Below are 17483 nucleotides of genomic sequence, written 5' to 3'. Positions count from 1 at the left end.
TTCAATTGGCAAGATGCACTTAAATCATTTTACCTAGCAGATGGAAAGCATGGATGGGTGAATCTGTCAACTGTGATCTCTCTCTGTCACTCATTTTTTCCCATTCTGTGTGCCCAGTTCTTAACATTTATGCAGCGGTTTGTGAATTTTCCTTTAGAGTCATCGTCAGTGAATTTCTCCTTTTAGCTGCACCTGAAGTTTCCCAAACCCTACCCCTGATAAGGCCAGGGAAAGGTGGGTGGGTGTTGTTTGCCCAAAGTGGCCTGGTGGGCTGGATTAGGCCCACAGTCCACAGGTTCCTTTGTCTACAGTGATGGAAAGGCACTTTCTGGGGCTTCAGGCAGGGATCTTACCTGTAGAAACCAGGGACCGGATCACTGAGCTACCAGTGCGGGCTCATCCAGATTAGTCCTTGGTCCCATGACTGATGCCCAACACAACTCAAATTCTCACCACCCCCACCCACTTCCCTGTCACTTGATATTTTCACCACTGACCCAGAGGTGACAGGAGCATATGGACTTTATTGGGAAACTAATTAAAGTGCCATCAATACCCATTAGATACCCTTGCACTTTGGGATGTTAATTTGAAAGGACCTGCGGGCTCTCATAATGTGATAAATGCTCTGAGTCTTACAGGGGAACCAACAATCATTACTTTTCATTGATGAAACCTATGCCACTGCCCGTTGAAACCTTTGGACCCTTTGGAAATGTCAGCTCCGAGGAACACTTCATCGGGGAGCCACTTAATTTTTGTCACAGAATCCTATTAACGCACTGAGCCAGCATCGAGTAATGGCTAAGAAAGCACGCTGTGGAGCAAGAAGTCCCTTGATTCAAATCTCACTTCTGCGCGCTCTGATTGTGGCTTCAGGCTAGTTGCTCTGGCTCAGTTGAAATGTAATGAGAAACCATGGTTTGCTGGCAGGCAAATGAGCCTACGCGAGACTTGGGCTTGCATGCTCCCCTTCCCCTCAGTGGCGGAGGAAGGGGGGTGAGGTAGGTGTGGTCTGCCCCGGGTGTCACCACTGAGGGGGGTGACAAAATGCTGGGCGGCACTCACTGCGGGGCCTGCGGCGTGCCCAAGCCACGTGTCGCCCTGCCCAAATGGTCCACCCGCTGCCTCCCCCTCAGCTGTAGGGTGGCTGAGTGTGAGGAGGCAGGCAGACTCTGGAGGCCCCGTGGTGCACCCCCTGCCCCTATGGGCGCCACACCTCACCCCTGGGTGCGTCGCCCCAGGCGCCCAAGCAGCTTCCTCTGCTACTGCTTCCCTTCTCCCCCTATTTCACACTTGAAAGGAGGAGATAAACTCTTAAACCAAGCTTCCTCAACCTCGGCCCTCCAGATGTTTTGAGACTACAATTCCCACCATCCCTGACCTCTGGTCCTGCTAGCTAGAGATCATGGGAGTTGTAGGCCAAAAACATCTGGAGGGCCGAGTTTGAGGAAGCCTGTCTTAAACCTTCACTTTTAAACAAACCACAGTTTCCTGTGAAACCCAAACTTGAGGAATCATGGTTGATTTAAACAAGGCTTGGGAACCTTTTCGCAACATTCCTCAGGTGTAGTCCGTTATGGCAACATAACAGTGGTTGAGACTGGATCGAAAAGTGGGTGGAGGCAAAGCAAAGAGGCTCAATTTGTTACAAATCTTTCCTTTCTGTCTGTGGCGGCTTTGCCAGGAAGTACTGCCAAGAGCACTCCTATCTCTCCTTTTCTTCCTTACCTAAAGTTTTAATGTGTTTTAAATAATTGAAATGACAACTCATTAGTTGAGCCCCAGCCTTTCCCCCAGACGCGCCACAGAAATTCATTAGGGTTTGCTGATGCTCGTCTTGTTAACTCTGCCAGATGTTTCCCAGTTCATGAAGTGGGATTGAGAGGAGACCACAGGGGAAAGAGTGGGGAAAGGTGAGATTAATGGATAGGCAGACCCTTTTGCTGGATTGAATGGGTCACACACAATCCAGGCAGCAATCTTCTCTGCTAGCACACACAAGTAGCAGCTGATAATTCTGTTTGATTATCTAGGACAAGGTTGAAGAACCTTGGACCCTCCAGATGTTGAACTCCAAATCCCATCAGCCTCAGCTGGCTTGGCCAGTGGCCAAGGATGATGGTAGCCTGGCACAACTGGAGAACCATAGGATCCCAATTCCTGGGACAGGAAACTGGTTTTTAACTGGTGGGCCAACACACATAAGTGGTTTGCACGCTGACCAAGGTTGCGTCACATCAGTGGCATTATTACTATTTCATGTTGGCTTCTTTTTAAACAGGAGAGAGGCAGGGATAGAGGGAGAAGGGGAACCCGCTGCCTGCCTGAGTTTGTAGTATAGAAATGGATGGACCAGTGGTCTGACTCAGGAATAAAATACAGCTCTAAAATACAGCAGAGCTGAGGAGGAGTCAGTGGTCATGGCACATGGCATGGAGGAATTTAGCTGTGTGGTTCTGGCAGTGAAATTTAGGTTGCTAGGTAGGAGAATGAGAAACAGGACCTTCGAGTTAGCTTTTCAGAAATGATACCAGTTAAAAGGAAGGTTGAGATTCACAGGAATCTGAATGCCCAGGGCAACACCCTGTACTCCCATAGAATCGCTGTTGACTCATAGACCTTATATAGCTTTCAAATCTAAGTTTATTGAGCATGTTATTGTCTAATGAGGCTTGAGAACTGGTAAGCTGGCGTATGGCACCCTAGTAATAAAGTGTGACTGAGCATCACTAAAAGGTAAGATCAAGGACCCCTGGACGGTTAAGACCAGTCAAAGGCAACTATGGGGTTGTGGCGCTCATCTCGCTTTCAGGTCGAGAGTGCCAGCATTTGTCCGGGTCATGTGGTCAGCATGACTAAACCGCTTTGGGTGCAATGGAACACCGTGACGGAAATCAGAGCTCACGGAAACACCGTTTACCTTCCTGCCACAGCGGTACCTATTTATCTATTTACACTGGTGTGCTTTTGAACCACTAGGTTGGCGGGAGCTGGAACAGAGCAATGGGAGCTCACCCCATCACAGGGATTCGAACCACCAACCTTCTGATCGGCAAGGCCAAGAGGCTCAGTGGTTTAGACCATAGCGCCACTCACTTTTAGTGAGCACCGCTAAAGCCAGTAGGCCGTGGTGGTTAGAATCTTGGACTAGGACCTGGGAGAGCAAGTTTCAAATCCCAACTTGGCCATGAAGCTCCCTGGTTGACCCTGAAGGAGTCACTGCTTCTCAGCCATACCCCCCTCCACATTTTGGGAGGGCAACCTGGGGCACCCCTCCATCCCACTGACCCCATCGTTCACCTGTCAGTGAACGAACCAGTGTGGTGTAGTGGTTAAGAGCGGTAGACTCGTAATCTGGGGAAACGACTTCGCGTCTCCGCTTCTCCACATGCAGCTGCTGGGTGACCTTGGTCTAGTCACACTTCTCTGAAGTCTCTCAGCCCCACTCACCTCACAGAGTGTTTGTTGTGGGGGAGGAAGAGAAAGGAGACTGTGAGCCGCTTTGAGACTCCTTCGGGTAGTGATGAAGCGGGATATCAAATCCAAACTCTTCTTCTTCTGCCCACCCACCCATTCACCCCTCCGTCCTCCTATCTTTGCCTGCTGGCCTCCTCCTCAGCCTCAGAAGACACTGTGCTGCCTGGGCTAGGCTAGGGGAAGGTTGCACCGGTTTGCACAACCTTGAGAGACTTTGCAAGGCCTAGCAGAAGGCTGCACCGGCCCATGTGCCATTGGGAGATTCTGTGTTGACCGGCGTGGCCTCCACCTCCTCTGGCAGTGGCATTGCCCCAGACGTACTTCCAGAAGCCAGCTGGTGTGGCCAGAGCACAGGAGCCAAAACTGGACATCTCAAATTGGGATCAGAAGCCTGGGCAGCCTCTGTCCATCTGGGATGTCCTGCTAAAAATTGGACAATGGAGGGTATGTTCGCCTACCTCACAGGGTTGTTGTGAGGCTACAAATGGGGAGGAGGAGAACCATGTGCCTTGGAGGAACGGTGAGCTATAAATGTAATAAATAAGTAAATACCCTTCGGGACTTGTTCAAATGCTTTCCTTTCTGCCGGATGTCAGTTCAATTCTTCAGCCAACAAAACTGCATCCGGTGTGGAGCAATCTCTTCATTTATTTATTGGTCTGATGTTGGTTTCCTTAACATTTGTTACATCTACAAACACTTTGAAGCAACCTTAAAATTTATCTTGGTTAATGGGATACTATCTTAAAGCTCAGCAGACTGTCGAGCATCTCTAAGGAAAGTGAGGGCTGGTGTGTTTGTGCACATAAATTATTGCACAGAGAGCAGGAGCAACAAGGCTGAGCGAGCTGAGAAAAGCAAATAACCCAAATGCCGAGAAACTGATCTTAAACTGGGGTCAGTGCCTTTGAGGGAACCTCTTAAGGTTGCACAAGGCCCACTTTGTACTTAATGCTAAGCTACGGTTTACAGTGTAATTGTAACAATGTCTATTCAGAAAGCAATGAATTCAATGGGGCTTACTTCCAGGTAAGTGGGTTAGAATGGAAGCTATAGGGTGGTATTCGACTATGTTTTACTCAGGGTAAGGTAAAGGGACGCCTGACCATTAGGTCCAGTCATGACCGACTCGGGGGTTGCAGCGCTCATCTCGCTTTATTGGCCAAGGGAGCCGGCATACAGCTTCAGGGTCATATGGCCAGCATGACTAAGCCGCTTCTGGCGAACCAGAGCAGTGTACAGAAACTCCGTTTACCTTCCTGCTGGAGTGGTACCTATTTATCTACTTGACGTGCTTTCAAACTGCTAGGTTGGCAGGAGCAGGGACCAAGCAACGGGAGCTCACCCCGTCGCGGGGATTTGAACCGCTGACCTTCTGATCGGCAAGCCCTAGGCTCTGTGGTTTAACCCACAGCGCCACCCGCGTCCCTGAAATTAAAATGTATCTGAATACCACTCTTAATCACTATAAGAAGGCACTTTATTTTGCCAGAACTCGAAAGGAATTAATGCTGCAAGAAAGCATTAATGTGACGTTTTAAAAACACACACGATTTCCCCTCCTCAGCAAAATCATATTTCTCTTTCTCGCTTATTTCACAGTCCAGAAGCCAGTCCCGTATTGGCCTGAAGCAAAGCGCCAAGCAGAAGGTATGTTTATTAATTCATCCATTAAATTATTGTGCTTTGACTTAATGGGTTTAAAGTCCTCTTAGGTACCTGGACTTTTAGTTCTTCCACAGAGGTGGAGACAGATCTTCAAGAGAGAATTGATGGGCAAAGGCCAGTGACTGTATCTGTCACCACCATTATGGCAATTGTATTCAAGGGATTTGGGGTCAGTTTGGCCACAATGTATGCAAAAGAGGTGACCTTAATGGCTAATACTTCTGCCCACCAATAAATACAGAATCATGTTTCAGGGAGTTCCCCTGTCCTTCAGTACAGGCCCAGGCAAGATTGCTGTAGTAGTCCCAGGGAACCTTTGCTGGTTAATGTTTCAGGCCAGCCAGCCTCAGAAAATCAATTTTGTGCTGAGCAGTGCTGTGATCTCTAGTGCAGTTACCCTAAAATTCACATTTATTATTATTTGTTTTTTGAAACTTCTCCATCGCTTGTCACCCAAAGGGTCTCCAAGCAACTTAAATATATATGCACAAATCATTATACCATTAGGTTAGGAATCATAGAACACATTAATATTCCATGCCATATATTGGGAATACAAAAACCCAAATACCAGCCCCTCCCCTGACAGTAATAGATGCAGGATGCAAGCAGCGAACAAAACAATGTTCCCACCCACTAAATAGCAGATTAAAAAAAACCTAAACCCCCTCTCTAGCTCCCACCCCAAAAATAAACCAAGTGATTTTTTTTAAAAAAATCTTCCCATCAAACCAAGAAGCCCAGTAACATGGGCAGTAAATTAGCGCGGGGGGGGGGAGGGGGGATATGTAAAATAACTAAGCAAGTATTAGAAATCACCCCAGAAGTAATACTGCCACTGTATTCTGCTCTGGTCAGACCTCACTTGGAGTACTGTGTCCAGTTCTGGGCACCACAATTCAAGAAGGACACTGACAAACTGGAACGTGTCCAGAGGAGGGCAACCAAAATGGTCAAAGGCCTGGAAACGATGCCTTACGAGGAACGGCTAAGGGAGCTGGGCATGTTTAGCCTGGAGAAGAGGAGGTTAAGGGGTGATATGATAGCCATGTTCAAATATATAAAAGGATGTCACATAGAGGAGGGAGAAAGGTTGTTTTCTGCTGCTCCAGAGAAGCGGACACGGAGCAATGGATCCAAACTACAAGAAAGAAGATTCCACCTAAACATTAGGAAGAACTTCCTGACAGTAAGAGCTGTTCGACAGTGGAATTTGCTGCCAAGGAGTGTGGTGGAGTCTCCTACTTTGGAGGTCTTTAAGCAGAGGCTTGACAACCATATGTCAGGAGTGCTCTGATGGTGTTTCCTGCTTGGCAGGGGGTTGGACTCGATGGCCCTTGTGGTCTCTTCCAACTCTATGATTCTATGATTCTATTCTATGATTCTATTCTATGAATTGGCTCTTCTAAACATCTTCCAAGACACTAATGCCCATTTACACCACAAAGAACTCATAACCCACCTACTTTCAGCAGCCAGAAACACCATAACCAGACACTGGAGAGACCTGTCAGGAGTAAGTATGGACCAATGGTACCAAATACTATGGGAAACAGCCTTACTAGAAAAATCAACCGATAAACTGAAACTGACAGGGGGACAAACAGAAGAAGACACCTTCACCCCGGTATGGCTCCCCTTTATCACATACACACCCCAACAAGACAACAACAAAAATCCACCAACAGCATACAAATCAATACGGCCAACCTGATCCAAAACACTCACACATGAAAACAAAGATCACCACAGCCAACCACAAACAAACAACCACACTCTAGGCCAACCCCAACCTCTCTCACCACCAAAGGAACACAAGTGAATAGCAGAGAACCTGCACAAGCGACACTGACACAAAACCCCACATATATTAAGTGTAATAGAAACATCGCAACCCCCCCACTCACCTTCCCCCCTTTTCTTCCTAATGTCTCAACAAATGAAACTGATCTGTAAAAAATGTTAATTGGAAAAGAGAGAGAGAGAGAGAGAGAGAGAGAGAGAGAGAGATTGCACATACTTTCATAAACCAAGAAAATCTTTAATAATAGTAAAAAAAAATAGGGGGTCCCCCATGGTGGTCCAGGGATGGCCCAGCATCTCTCTCCTCCTTTCAGGGAGAGCAGCAGCAAGAGCAGAGCAGGAAGATGGTTTTCTTTGCAGTTTCCCCTTCTTTGCAGTTTCCCCAGTTGTCGCTCCCTTTCCCACCATCGGTGTTTCTTTAAGCAGAAGCCGGGTCTTCTAAGTCTTAGCGCTCGCCTTCGGCATTGCGCTCATGCTGTGGGAATGAATCATTCCTAAGTGTGGCAAGAATTGATCTGGTGCCCCCAGAAAAGGCAGGACTGTTGCACCCGATTGATTTTAAGTGGATAATCTTAGGGCCGAGCAGCGTTAAGGATTTAAGCAGAAGAGGGAGGTTTGTAACTCCAGTGAGCGTGGGAGCGCTTTTAAAGTAATTTGCACAGGACTTACCGTATTTTTTGCTCTATAAGACTCACTTTTTCCCTTCTGAAGAGTAAGGGGAAATGTGTGTGCGTCTTATGGAGCGAATGCAGGCTGCGCAGCTATCCCAGAAGCCAGAACAGCAAGAGGGATTGCTGCTTTCACTGCGTAGGGTAAATCCCCAGAGTGGAAGGTAAATCTTTTGCGGGACCATGATTTGGGGGGGAGAGGGCCTCAGAATTTGTTCCACAGAAATAAGTTTCTGCCAAAAGAGACCTTTTTTTTTTAAACAATCCTTTCTATTTTGAAGAGATGGCAGCGGGGAGTTGCACTGTGTAAGTGGAAATCCTCGCACTGGTGAAATACATTACAGTGGTACCTCTGGTTACGTACTTAATTCGTTCTGGAGGTCCGTTCTTAACCTGAAACTGTTCTTAACCTGAAGCACCACTTTAGCTAATGGGGCTTTCTGCTGCTGCCACGCCGCCGCCGCCTGATTTCTGTTCTCATCCTGAAGCCAAGTTCTTAACCCGAGGTACTATTTCTGGGTTAGCGGAGTCTGTAACCTGAAGCGTATGTAACCTGAAGCGTATGTAACCCGAGGTACCACTGTAGTTGGATACAGCCCCAGGTATTTTGCCCAGATTCTAAGTCATGTCAGGATTTGCCCATGCATTCCTGTGATATACAATAAGGCTAAAGGCTCATACTCCATGTATCTTGGAATGGGGACATGTGTGGGAGAAGAGACAGCAGCTGGCCTTTAGTGCTGCCTGGGCTTGGCAGCGCATACATACATACGCCTTTGCATCTTTATTATAGCAATGTGTCAGGGCACAATGTAGCGCAATGGCAGAACGTAGCATTGCTTACAATACACCATGCTATATGGCACTATTGGTATATCGCATTCTCATTACACATAGTATCAAGTTTCCCATAGTAACAGGACTCCATTAAAATGCCTTAGAACTGAAAACTGAATTACCATAGCATCTCATTCTACTTATCAGTTCAGCATAAGGTCAATAGTTTCTTTGCTATTTTTTAATTTTTTTTTTACTATATAGGCTGGTTGAGGGGATGCGGTTATCATATTCTTTGGCACTGTACTCTGGACTGACTCACAGTAATTAGCTCAATGGTTAGGCTATCTCCACATGGTCTATGTTGGCCTGTTTCAGGTTTGCATGCAGGAGCCAGGCCCTGTGGCCAATAGGACCTTGCAGGACTGGGGCCTTCCTAAGTTTGTTCTGAAGAAGCAGGGTGCAGCCTTACAGGTGACTCACAGCACCTGGTGGCAAGAGCAGGGAAGAGATATAAGGTCAGCATTTACCTTCAGCAATTTGCCACAGCTACACGCTTCCTGCCTTGCTGTGTTTGGCTTCTTGCTTCCTGATCCTTGAACCTCGGCTTCTTGACTCCGGGCTTCTTGATCCTCGGACCCTTGACTTCTTGACTCCTTGCTTCCTGACCCTCGGCTTCTTGACTCCCGGCTCTCCAACCCCTGGACTCCTGGCTTCTGGACCTCCATTCCTGCTCCCACCCCACCATCTTGCCCCCAGTCCTGACGTCCGCTGATGGGACTTCGATCGCCCATGAACCGGACCGTGGCAGCCTGTATGTAATAATAATAATAATAATAATAATAATAATAAATTTATTATTTATACCCCGCCCATCTGGCTGGGCTTCCCCAGCCACTCTGGGCGGCTTCCAAAAGAATATTAAAATACTATAATACATCAAACATTAAAAGCTTCCCGAAACAGAGCTGCCTTCAGATGTCTTCTAAAAGTCTGGTAGTTGTTCTTCTCTTTGACATCTGGTGGGAGGGCGTTCCACAGAGCGGGTGCCACTACCGAGAAGGCCCTCTGCCTGGTTCCCTGTAACTTGGCTTCTTGCAGTGAGGGAACTGCCAGAAGGCCCTCAGCACTGGACCTCAGTGTCCGGGTAGAACAATGGAGGTGGAGACGCTCCTTCAGATATACTGTACTTGAAGGTACCATGACTACTCAAAGCATCTAAAAAGGCGGTGTTCATACATGCCTCCTTCTAAGCAGTGGTGCATGAAATGTCTCTCAGAATAATACAAGAATATCATCAGCACTCACAAATCAGAAGTTTGGTGCATTCTTAGCTTAATGCACCCTGACAACCAGAACATTCTGAAAATGTTTGTATACATGCCTCTCAGAATGTGCGCAGATTCTCTTCTAATATTTTGAGCAGTTAAGGCCCTCCCCCTACTTTCTTCTTTTTCTAATTCCATTTGCAGACACGTAGGCTGGAGCCCTCCAGGTTAATACCCAGAGTGGTTTTGCCAAAGCAGCTGGCCATATTCCAGAGCAGGGTGGCCAAGTGGATCACAACACAGTTTTATCTGCCCTTTAGCAATGCCTGTGAAATTTTTGGTGAAGAAAACACACTGCATTAAGTGTGGTTAAGGGGTGATATGATAGCCATGTTCAAATATATAAAAGGATGTCACATAGAGGAGGGAGAAAGGTTGTTTTCTGCTGCTCCAGAGAAGCGGACACGGAGCAATGGATCCAAACTACAAGAAAGAAGATTCCACCTAAACATTAGGAAGAACTTCCTGACAGTAAGAGCTGTTCGACAGTGGAATTTGCTGCCAAGGAGTGTGGTGGAGTCTCCTACTTTGGAGGTCTTTAAGCAGAGGCTTGACAGCCATATGTCAGGAGTGCTCTGATGGTGTTTCCTGCTTGGCAGGGGGTTGGACTCGATGGCCCTTGTGGTCTCTTCCAACTCTAGGATTCTATGATTCTATGCATGCTATTAAAAAATAACATAAAATTAAAAATATAAAATAAAATGCATGCTATTTAAGTCAGTGAGCAGAACATTGTTTTTTGAAAGTATGCATGTGTATACCACACTTCATTACATTTCCCTCTTTTAGCTTATAGAACCATAGAATTGTAGAACTGGAAGGAACTGGAAGGAGGGCCATTTAATCCAACCAGCTGCAATGCAGGAATCTCGGCACATACTAGTTCCCCATCCAACAGGAAACCATACTGGACCCTGCTTAGCTTTGCAAGTGTGCTAACAGTTTTATTGCTGCACCACTAGGGGTTAGAGAATGTTTGCAGATGAGGATGACCAAGATGATAAAGTAGTAGTAGTAGTAGTAATATTTTTCTTTTATATCCCACCCATCTGGCTGCTCCCAACAGAATGTTAAAAACACGATGAAACATTGAACATTAAAAGCTTCCCTAAACAGGGCTGCCTTCAGATGTCTTCTAAAAATCTGGTAGTTGTTCTTCTCTTTGACATCTGGCGGGAGGGCGTTCCAGAGGGCGGGTGCCACCACCGAGAAGGCCCTCCGCCTGGTTCCCTGCAACCTCACTTCTCGCAGTGAGGGAACAACCAGAAGGTCCTCGGTGCTGGACCTCAGTGTCCGGGCTGAACGATGGAGGTGGAGACGCTCCTTCAGGGTCTGGAAACCAAGCCTTATGAGGAACCTTGAGGGAGTTGGAGAAAAGAGGAGATTGAGAGGAGATCTTCAAATATCTCAAGGGCTGTCACATGAAAGATGCAGCAAGCTTGTTTTCTCCTGTTCCGGAGGGTAGAAGACTTGAACCAATGGCTTCAAGTTACAAGAAAAGAGGTTCCAGCTCAACATCAGGAAGAACTTTCTGACAGTGAGAGCTGTTTGACAGTGGAAAGGCCTCCTTCGGGAGGTGGCGGACTCTCCTTCCTTGGAAGTTTTAAAGAAGAGGTTGGGCAGCCATCTGTCATGGATCCTTTAGCTGAGATTCCTGCATTGCAGGGGGTTGGAATAGATGACCCTTGCAGTCCCTTTCAACTCTGTGATTCAGATGACAGGAAATATAATGTGAAACAGATATACAAATGAGTTGGGTGGGGTAGTGGGTGGGGATAATGGTTTCCTGACCACAGGTAATTATTCCCTTGAAACATCTACAACTGCAGCTATTTTGAGGCATAAAGAACAAACTCCAGGCAACTAAACAGTTCAGATCTTTTTATTCCCTTGAGTGCAATCAGGAAAAAGGCCTCCATGTTCTCTTGGGCATTTGACAGCTGTGTGAGCCTTATGTAATCCTTTTATACTGATTCCTCGGGTCCTGGCGGAGTCTAGTTTAATCTGTGATGTAATAGGATTTGCCATTTTGAAGTTTGGTTGAAATGGGGCAGTTTGTGTACCAGAGAATAATATTGGAAGGGGTGTGTGTGTTTGTGTGTGTGTGTGCTGAACAGATAAATAGCACACCCAGGCATGACTGATAAAATGTTGTGCTGTTTTCAGTTTGGAAAGTCACTAATGTCTGAACCGCTATTGATTGGAGGGTGAATTCTGTTTGCTCCTGGCGCGAGCACTGCTACCTTTGCCTTGAAAACTAAGCAGCAGTTCCTTGGGCAGAAATCTATACAGGAAGAGAATACCTCTGGATAAATCAATGGCAAAGCTCATCTGCAACTCTTCCTATCTGCCTTGCAACATTAAATAACAAGGAGATGAGTAATTCTGTAAAATTGCTGTACATGGTGAGCCAGGAGAGCCGGCTGAGTAGCAGAACATGGTAGCAAATACCCAAATTATAACTTTGAAGCTGAAGTAGAGGAGAGTCTGCAACTGTGGGAGGATTCTGCAAAGCCTCTTCTGCCCTCAAAGGAGGTGGAGTTGCGGGCTTCATGGCCACACCAGGCGCACGGTGGCTGGAGCCCAGCCCCGCGTGATTGGGGATCACCCCCTGGCCAGCCAATCGACTGGCTCTGGGCGTGTGGCCTGCCCTACTTAAGGCAGGACGCAGCCGGGGATCTCCCTCTTTCCCCGCCTGCCAGCTGGTCGTGCTTTTCCCACCCTCCCGCCCGGATAAGGTTTTCGTTCCTTGACCTTGCTATGGACCTTGGTTGGTCGCCATTGAGAGGCCTGGTAGAAATTTTTCCACTTGGCAAATTGGCACCAGCCACTTGGTTTTCGCCTACCTCGTAGCAAATCGTCACAACTTTGTGGGTATTGGCGGTTAGGCATTGGTATTGTTCTGTAGATGGAAGAGGGGAGGTAGCGCCATCACCTGCCCCACATATTGAAGGGTAGTCCGATAAAGGATTACGGGGGCCGTGGCCCTGTCCGAAGCCTAGGGAGATGAGGGCCTAAGGCCCCTTTCGGTGACCCTGAGAGAGTTCCTAGTTGATGTGCATCAGCAGGATTCACCCAATGGTAGTTAACCCTTCCCGGACTTCAAGCAGACGGGCTGAAGTCGGATATAGTTGGTTAGGACCAATGCCTAAGCCAATACCACTCATCACCTGTAACTGATAAAGTTCTGGCCTTATTTAACCCATTAACATTAATAATTGTGTCACACTTCATTATTTACGCTGGGGGAGTTGGGCCAGGAACTCGCCACACAATTCACAGTGCAACTTTACCCACGTTTCATTATGGAGAAGTGAGTCAACATTGTGTGGACACAGCGGTGGGAGCAGGGGCAGCCCAATCCATTTTGCGGCCCAAGGTGATAAGGAATGGTGCTTCCACTCGCACAGCCACACAGTGGTGGCCTCCTGGCCCCCTTCTCACTGACGGTAAGACAATACAGTGCTGGTCCATGTGCCACCGAACCCTCTTTACATGCTCTAGTGCTGTGTGGATAAGCCTCAGAAAAGCCCAGCTGAGCCATGGGGGTTGCAGGGTTCACCCCCCCTCCCCTCATGGCCCCAAGGAGGTCTTCTACTTTCAGTTTCAAAGGATCTCAGTGTAGGTGTGATCCAGGATACCCAGCTCACAACCAACGATGGTTAGTGGTTAAGAAGCCCACTGCAAACCATGTTCAAATATATAAAAGGATGTCATATAGAGGAGGGAGAAAGGTTGTTTTCTGCTGCTCCAGAGAAGCGGACACGGAGCAATGGATCCAAACTACAAGAAAGAAGATTCCACCTAAACATTAGGAAGAACTTCCTGACAGTAAGAGCTGTTTGACAGTGGAATTTGCTGCCAAGGAGTGTGGTGGAGTCTCCTACTTTGGAGGTCTTTAAGCAGAGGCTTGACAACCATATGTCAGGAGTGCTCTGATGGTGTTTCCTGCTTGGCAGGGGGTGGGACTCGATGGCCCTTGTGGTCTCTTCCAACTCTATGATTCTATGGTTCTATGAATATGAAGCTGACTTGTTTGACAACTCACCACTGTTTTCAATCAGGACTCCAGGTTCGCATGTTCGTGGTACATCTGTTTTGGCTTGAGGGCCGCATTCACTTTCTGGGGGCTACATGTCTGTGGTGGGTGTGGCAAAAAATGGGCGTCGCCATAGAGAGTGTTGAGGACCCTATAGAAAAGCCGAGATGATCATATTCTGTCTCACATCCTGACTGTGCTGGGCCCGGGGGTAACCTGTGAAACGCAGTCCAGGACCGGTCCAGAATCCGAAGGAGTCAGTCCGACAGGGCCAAGGCAGGACACGAGGCAGGAAACCAGGCAAGGACAGGTGCAGGATCTGGCATACAGCAATGTTGCTCCCACAACCTGGGTCGGGGTCCGACAACCTTTTATCTTTGTTGGGGTAATGGCCGATCCTGATCCCTTGGCGACTCACCTCCCTGTTTTGCCCAAAGGCGAGCACTCCTCCTGCAAGTACTCAGGTCTCTCCTTCTCTCAGACCTGAGTCTCCGCAGCTCGGCAGACGTCGGTGGGTTACTAGACCAAGGGGCCGCCTCAGCCTCCCCTGACCCAACCGGTAGTGGAGCAGCTGTAAGTGATGGCCCAGCTGAAGGCAACGAGGTAATCCCTGCATCTGGAGCCAGGGCAGGCTCAGGCCCCTGACTCAGCCCAGCTGGTGTTTGTTTCAGGGGAACCTGTGCAGACTGGAGCTCTTCAGAATCAGGCCCCAGACTTGGTTCAGATGATGCCTGAGGCAAAGGATCTGGTGCAGACTGAGTCTCCTCTGGTTCTGAGCCCGAGCCCCAGGCCATCACACTGACATTCCTCACCTTGCTCCATGCTAAATGTATACCTGTAATTGGACATAGACCAGCTGTGGAGGAAGCTGAAGAGACAACAGACCCTGAGTATCATTAAAGGCAGCAAAATGGGAGACAGATAATTGTTCCCCGTTATATGAATTCATCTATCAGGACAGTCTCATTGTTGGACTCCTGAGTTGGCATGAATAAGACTTACTCAAAAGCACGGGGTGGGTGCCATTTAGAATCCCCCCCCAACACCAACATATCTGTTTGGCCCTGAATATCATAGTGATGTTTTTGCTTCTTTGTTTTTAAATGAATAGGAGATGTCAAAGTTCTGATTCCCATTCAGAAAGCCATACTGCCTCTGTTGCTGGCAAGGTCCTTTCTCCCTGCTGAGTAAATATTGTCCTGCAATTAAGTGGAGCAATTAGAGGCATTTAGCATTAAATGAAGAAGTAAGAGAAGGCGATCCTTTCGACGGTTTGCATTATAGCCCATCCACTTTCTCTGTAATTATCGGAGAGTTCTCCAAACGTTCATTAACTAAATGGAAGGCAGATGATGGCCGTTAGTCAGCAAATATAAATCCTGCTGGAACGTTTCATGAGCTCTCTGCACAATTAATATTCCTAGTATTAGCAGGTCCTGAGAGAAAGAGGAAGGGCCTGTAGCCTGGTGGGTTTCTGCAAAGTCTTTTTTTTTTTTTTAATCATTTTTCATTTTCATTCATTATATACATCTCAAATTCTTCACATTTACTATATATTCCTCCCTCCCTCCCCTCCAAGACTTCCCCCAACTTGCGTTTCTGGTTTGTTTCTATTTTCACCCGCTTTGCTATCTCTCAACAGAAAAAGTTATTAATAACATAACATAAAAACATAAAAATTAAATTAAATACATCATCTTATTTCACTATCTTCCAAACATTTTCTGGTGCTAATAATGTGAATGTTTATTTAAACCCTGCCATCAAGTCTATTGCCTTTCAAATATAATATGAATGGTTCCCAATCTTTTTCAAAGTCTTTGTTGTCTTTTTCTCTTAGTCTTTCTGTCATTTTTGCCAGTTCTGCATAGTTCACCAACTTCTCTTGCCACTGTTCTTTAGCTGGTATTTCTCCAGTCTTCCAATTTTGTGCAATCAACATTCTTGCTGCTGCAGTGACATACATAAATAAAGTCCTCTTTTCTTTTGGTATGTCTTGACCTAAAATACCTAATAAAAAGGCTTCTGGTTTTTTTTACAAAAGTTATTTTTAACATTTTCTTCAATTCATTGTATATCATTTCCTAGTAGGATTACCGAAGTCTTGCTGATACCTCCCTCTTCTGCATGGAAGAAGGCATTTTGCTTACACAGTCATGCCTGAATGTCAGCTGTATTTTATAGCCTACTTTTCTTCCAGGAAGATCAACAACCCTTTGAGGTAGCAGTCAAACCTAGAATCATAGAATCATAGAATCATAGAGTTGGAAGAGACCACAAGGGCCATCGAGTCCAACCCCCTGCCAAGCAGGAAACACCATCAGAGCACTCCTGACATATGGTTGTCAAGCCTCTGCTTAAAGACCTCCAAAGAAGAAGACTCCACCACACTCCTTGGCAGCAAATTCCACTGTCAAACAGCTCTTACTGTCAGGAAGTTCTTCCTAATGTTTAGGTGGAATCTTCTTTCTTGTAGTTTGGATCCATTGCTCTGTGTCCGCTTCTCTGGAGCAGCAGAAAACAACCTTTCTCCCTCCTCTATGTGACATCCTTTTATATATTTGAACATGGCTATCATATCACCCCTTAACCTCCTCTTCTCCAGGCTAAACATGCCCAGCTCCCTTAGCCGTTCCTCATAAGGCATCGTTTCCAGGCCTTTGACCATTTGGGTTGCCCTCCTCTGGACACGTTCCAGTTTGTCAGTGTCCTTCTTGAACTGTGGTGCCCAGAACTGGACACAGTACTCCAGGTGAGGTCTGACCAGAGCAGAATACAGTGGCACTATTACTTCCCTTGATCTTCCCTTGGTCACTATTACTACCTGAGACAGAGTAACTTGCTCAAGGTCCCAAAGCAAGATTCAGGGATGACTGAGGACTTAAACCCACATCTTTCCAGTCTTCTCTAACTGCTACACTAGATTGACTTAGGTCAGCTATTGAATTTGGGTCTGAGTTTCCATTTCACTCAGGGGCAAACATTCTGACCCAAAGTTTTCTGAAAAATCCAATGCCCACAGCTTCCTTGTTAATCTAAATACACTTTCACAAGAGGGTGTGATGGTCACCAACTTTAAAAGAGGATTAGACAAATTCGTGGGGGATCAAGCTACCAATGGCTGATGATCTTCTTCTATTGTTGGAAGCAGTAAATGTTTCTGAATACCGGTTGCTAGAAATATCAGAAGGGGAGATTATTGTTGTGCTTGGGTTCTCATTGCATGCCTCCCATGGGAATCTGGTTGGCTACTGTGGGAACACGATTCTGGTCCAGCAGGCACTTCTTATGTTCTTGGATGTCAGAAGCAGATCTATGTGCATCAATGTGCACAGGGCTGTTTCTGACATTGAAGCACCTCCAATCGCCTCTGCGTGCACAAAGCTCTATGCACAGTTTGGAGTCTCTCTCAGAACAGCTGGATTGCCGCATATGAATTTTGTCTCTTCTAGAGTTCTCGGTGCTACATTTGATTCTAGGACAGAGAGGTTCCTATTGTGAGAGGCTTGCCGGAAGACTTAAAAGCAGCACATGGAATTTTTTTCTGTGTCAAAACCAAACCACTTAAAGCTGCTTTTACTGTGCATGCTCAATTTTGTGGCTGGCCTCCTGCAGGCTGTTTCGCAAGAATGCTTTTTAAGTCATTTGTAAATGGGACATTGCAGGTAGCTGTGCTTACTCTTGGATGAACATGGAAGTATTGACATGGGTTTAATGCGA

The 17483-nt window shown here is 46.8% G+C and overlaps 1 protein-coding gene across 1 annotated transcript in view; it reads left to right on the top strand.

The window, feature by feature from the left end:
* RASGEF1B (RasGEF domain family member 1B) overlaps positions 1-17483 on the top strand; it is a 264461-nt gene that overhangs the window by 25219 nt on the left and 221759 nt on the right. The window contains exon 2 of the mRNA XM_083458826.1: positions 5083-5130. Coding sequence (XP_083314952.1) covers positions 5083-5130 — 48 coding nt within the window. The remainder of the gene's footprint in view (positions 1-5082; positions 5131-17483) is intronic.

This window comes from Podarcis liolepis (genome assembly GCF_965112155.1).
Source record: "Podarcis liolepis genome assembly, chromosome: 9".
Classification (NCBI taxonomy): domain Eukaryota; kingdom Metazoa; phylum Chordata; class Lepidosauria; order Squamata; family Lacertidae; genus Podarcis; species Podarcis liolepis.
This window is presented reverse-complemented; position numbering and strand designations above follow the sequence as displayed.